Source organism: Elephantulus edwardii, unplaced genomic scaffold (genome assembly GCF_000299155.1).
Source record: "Elephantulus edwardii isolate Elephantulus edwardi_28Jun2011 unplaced genomic scaffold, EleEdw1.0 scaffold00016, whole genome shotgun sequence".
Lineage (NCBI taxonomy): Eukaryota > Metazoa > Chordata > Mammalia > Macroscelidea > Macroscelididae > Elephantulus > Elephantulus edwardii.
This window is the reverse complement of record NW_006399766.1, coordinates 260,044-264,351: the sequence shown is the minus strand read 5'-3', so window position 1 is coordinate 264,351 and position 4,308 is coordinate 260,044. Positions and strand designations below refer to the sequence as shown.

At 39.0% G+C, this 4,308-nt stretch overlaps 1 protein-coding gene across 1 annotated transcript in view; it reads right to left on the bottom strand.

The window, feature by feature from the left end:
- LOC102863302 (protein FAM47A-like) overlaps positions 1-3,826 on the bottom strand; it is a 20,731-nt gene extending 16,905 nt beyond the window's left edge. The window contains exon 1 of the mRNA XM_006881842.1: positions 2,778-3,826. Within this exon, the coding sequence (XP_006881904.1) occupies positions 2,778-3,826 (1,049 nt within the window). The remainder of the gene's footprint in view (positions 1-2,777) is intronic.
- Positions 3,827-4,308: the final 482 nt, after the last annotated feature.

The following is a 4,308-nucleotide window of genomic DNA, read 5'->3' as shown; positions in this document are numbered from 1 at the left end:
TCAGTGTTGTCCCTGCCTTTCTCACATGCACCTTTACACACTTATTTCCTGCTTCACCATCCCACAGGATATCCATCCACTTCTACCCCCTCCCTGCTCATCTATGTCCCTTTCACCCGCTCTCCATCTAATAACTTATATATGAAGCTTCCATGGCTTCTGTGATTTCAAACACATCAGCTGATGGTAGTTCCTTATAATAATAAAGGGAAAAAAAGAGTAAAGTTTCCAGGTTTTGACCTAGAAAAAAAACAACAAACCATACTCTTGAATGGAAAACTACATTGGAACTTCTGTCTGGAAAATGACATTAGAACTACATTGTAATTAATTCTCTCTCTCTCTCTCTCTCTCTCTCTCTCTCTCTCTCTCTCTATATATATATATATATATAATGAGACTTTTAAGGTGACATTTTGGGGTGACATTTCATAACTGCCTATGCCCATTGTTATACAAAGGTATGTGTGTGAGTGTCGGTGTGTATAAACCTGGAGAATTAGCAGTGCTGTGAATCTGACTAGATTTTTGTTTCAAAAAAATATGGTCAAGGAGAAGAATTATTTTGGAATATATTGTATTAATAAGAAAATTTAGTGGAAATAAAATTAATGTACTGGATTCAGAGACAAAAGCTAGGCCTTGTGTTACAAAAATATACAATATTCTTGTTTCTTCATCATACTCATAGACATCACTGAAAATATGTAATTTGCATATAAATGTTCTTATTATGATAAAGTATACTTCCACCTAGAGTTAGTTCCTTTTGTTCCTGGAATAAAAAATACACTGCAGATCTGCACTACTAAGCATTTTGGCTTCAGATGTCTTGGCCCCTAAAAAGCTTAATTGTTATTTTAGAAAAATCAAGAATTGTTTGATTTTGTATTTTTAAATTTATTAACAAATTTTAAGTTGATATTCAGGACCTGCAAAGATTAATTGTATTTGCATAGCTAGGTGGGAATGTTTGAAATTGCTTTATAGCTTTCCTCACAAAGATTTATTTTCTACACTAATTTTTCAGGAACTAAAGACTCCCTACTGTTCTGAAGCTATGTTACATGATATGGGAACACACTTTCCTGAAGGAATTTTTATTAATATGATGAGTATTTGTTCATTTGATCAATAGAATGGCATAAATAAAATTTCTATAGTCTTGATAAGTCATTTCAGTCCAATTTTGGATCCTTGATTGAAATCTAAATGGAGAAATAACAAGTTCTTTATTCATAGTTAAAGCTTACCTTGCTGAAAGCGGAAATAGCGTGAAGCATTTTCTGAAGAAAATCAAAAGTTACCTACCTCATTATAAAGAAAAACAAAACTCCTCACAGTTGGACCATTAGACAACACCATAATAAAAAGTTCAACTTGATGATTTCATTTTACTTGGATCCAAAATTCACATCCAGGAAAGCAGCAGTGAGAACAGTAAAAGACATTTTGTATTGTGTAAATCATCTACCAGGGACCTTTTTAAAGTGCTGAGGAGCAAGGATGTCACTTTAAAAACTAAGGAGACCCTGATTCATACCATGGTATTTTCAGTTACCTCATATGAATGCAATGAATAAGGAAGACCAAGTAAGAATTGATATCCTTGAACTGACATATTGGTAAAGAATACTGAATATACTATGGACTGCCAAAAGAACAAAAAAAAATACCTGAGTTGGAAGAAGTACAGAGTGTTACTTAGTAGGAAGGATGTTGAGACATCAGCTCCCATACATTAGCATGTTATCAGGAGGAGTCAGTCCCTGAGGAAGAACATCAAGCTTGGAAGAGTAAAGAGAGGAAGACTCTTGATGAGATAGTTTCACACAGTAACTGCCACAGCAGTGGAGTTAAGCACAGCAGAGATTATGAACATGCTATGGGACTAAGCCAGATTTCCTTCTGTTGAACTGGCAGCAGGCAGGGGATGGGGGGGGGGTGACATACCATGAATTATAGCTTACTTGATGACACCTAACAGCATAAACATTGTTTTGGCTCTAAATTTCAGCTTGGCATACTTACTTCTTTAAAATAAGTCAAAAGTATACTAGTCTTATTGCAAGTCTAATGGTAAGCAGCTGTGCTGCAATTCTAAATGTGGTACAAATCTACCAGCAGCTCTACTGGAGAACCATGGACAGTCTCTCCTCCTGTGATTTACTGCCTCTGAAAACCCCCTGCAGAGTCAGCTATGTGTGGATTCTGATTCGATGGCCCACAACAATCAATAATCTTATCTAAGATTCATCCTATGTTGTAATGACTACACAAGCTCAATATTTTTTCAGTAATTCCGTTTTATTTGTTGTTCATTTTACCAGTAATTGATGGAACTATGATATTCACAATAATGAAAAAAATGTAACAAGAATGTATTTGGCTGTTGATTTCCTAGTTGACTAAACATTGATAAACCTGAAGCAGATGGTAACTGGGAAATGTTTATAAGCATTAAGGACTAATTCCGTGGTCATCCATGGTGAAGTACACATCATAAATTCTGTTTGATGTTTCAAATGAAAGAGAAATAGTCACATATGTAGGGAAATGAAAACTAATCCTTAACTGAAAAACTGTCATGTGAGCTAACTCTTGTTGATAGTATTGCAGGACTTTTAACAACATCATATTTCCAGTTGTTCCTGGTAAACAGCCTTTCAATTATGGTTGGCATGTTGTAGCCTTGCCTTAGAATAAAATCCTTAAAAGCAATTGGTGCATAAAGGTCTTCAAGGATATCATGCCCCCTCTCATACTTTACAAAATACCTTGCTTCAATGTCAGGTAGGGAATTGGGGTCAGGCAAAGGTTCATCTTCTCTTAACTTTTTCCACAACTTGGGATGCAGATACCATGCCCCATATCTCATCTTCATACGCCTTTCATCAGAAAACTGCAGATCGTACTCTTTCTTTGCCAAGATATGATCTGGTACAGGGAGTCCTGCTTTCAATCTAGTTAGCCCTTCTGTACGCAGTAGTTTCGGTGAAAGCAGGATCATATCCTTTATTTTGGATGGGCCCACCTTTGGTGTACGGACAATTATGGGTTCAAACTGTTTTATGATGGATTGTTTCTCAATACCTTCAATTCCAAGTGAAGCAACCCATTCACAGAAGTGACTCACGGTGTTGACTACATTTTTTGGAACATCAAGGGGTTTACAGAAATCCTCTACTATTGTCATTTCTTTAAGCCAATCATCTGGACTTGGCCAAGGCTTCAACTTGGGAAAGTTCAACCTGGCACTTATTGAAGGGGTTTTTGAAGCTCCTGTGTGTTTCTTTACTCTTTTCTTACCATCCTCAAGGTACGCCCAAGTGTCTTTGAGCTGCTTGTCAGGATCCAACACTTCCAGCACCTCTCGTAGGAGCTTTGGGGACATTTCGTCCTCTAGATTTGGACAGGAAGCCAATGGATGCGGCTTCACACGGGCTTCCATCTCCTCTACGAAGGCCTTCCGTGCCAGCTGAGCTTGCGAGAGCTTGGAAAACAGGGTTGAATTGGGGGACAGCTTCTTCCAACAGCTTTTTGGGGCTGGTCCAGGAGTTTTTCGATATATCAGTGGGTGAAAATTGCCCTTTGGGCCCCGAGTGATCATCTCTGTGCAAGGTGGGCAGCTCTTCCTGAAGTCATCTATCCCTTCTTTAACGAACACCCAATTCCGAGAGTTCAAGGAAGTAGGGAATTTCAGCCTATCCTTAGATTTTGCAAAGCACTTGGAGGGCAATCTGTCCTTGTACCAGGGCTTGCAATTCATGCCCAGGGGCATGGGTTCCAGCTCCACAGGCTGGAACCACCATTTCTGGTGGTCCATGCTCACCCCAGCCCCCAGATGTCAGGCTTCCGGGTTTAATGTGTGGCCCGAATCTGGTTGCTATGAGTCCCTGTGACAATCAGGCTCCACCAATGGGTGGAAGGGTCTACAGGCGTGGGCGTTCCTCAGGAGCCGCATGCGCAGTCCTGACTCTCTGGGATCTGTCCAGAGCCTTTGTATGGTCCAACCCTCAGTTCCTTATAATTCAACAATTCTTTTATGTGGATGTGTGCAATCTTCACCTTTTGGGCTGTTTCCAATTTAGAGCTATTGCAAACAAAGCTGCTGTGAACAGTTGTATGCAAGATTGTGTACATGTGTGCTTTCATTTCTCTTGGTTAAACAACTGTGATCAAATGGCTGGATTGGATCCCAGAGTCTGTTGTATGTTTTAAGATATTACTGGGCCTTTCGAAAGTTATGTTAATTTACATTCCTTGTAGCAAAGTAGAAAAGTGTAGTTCATCCACATAATCACCGCT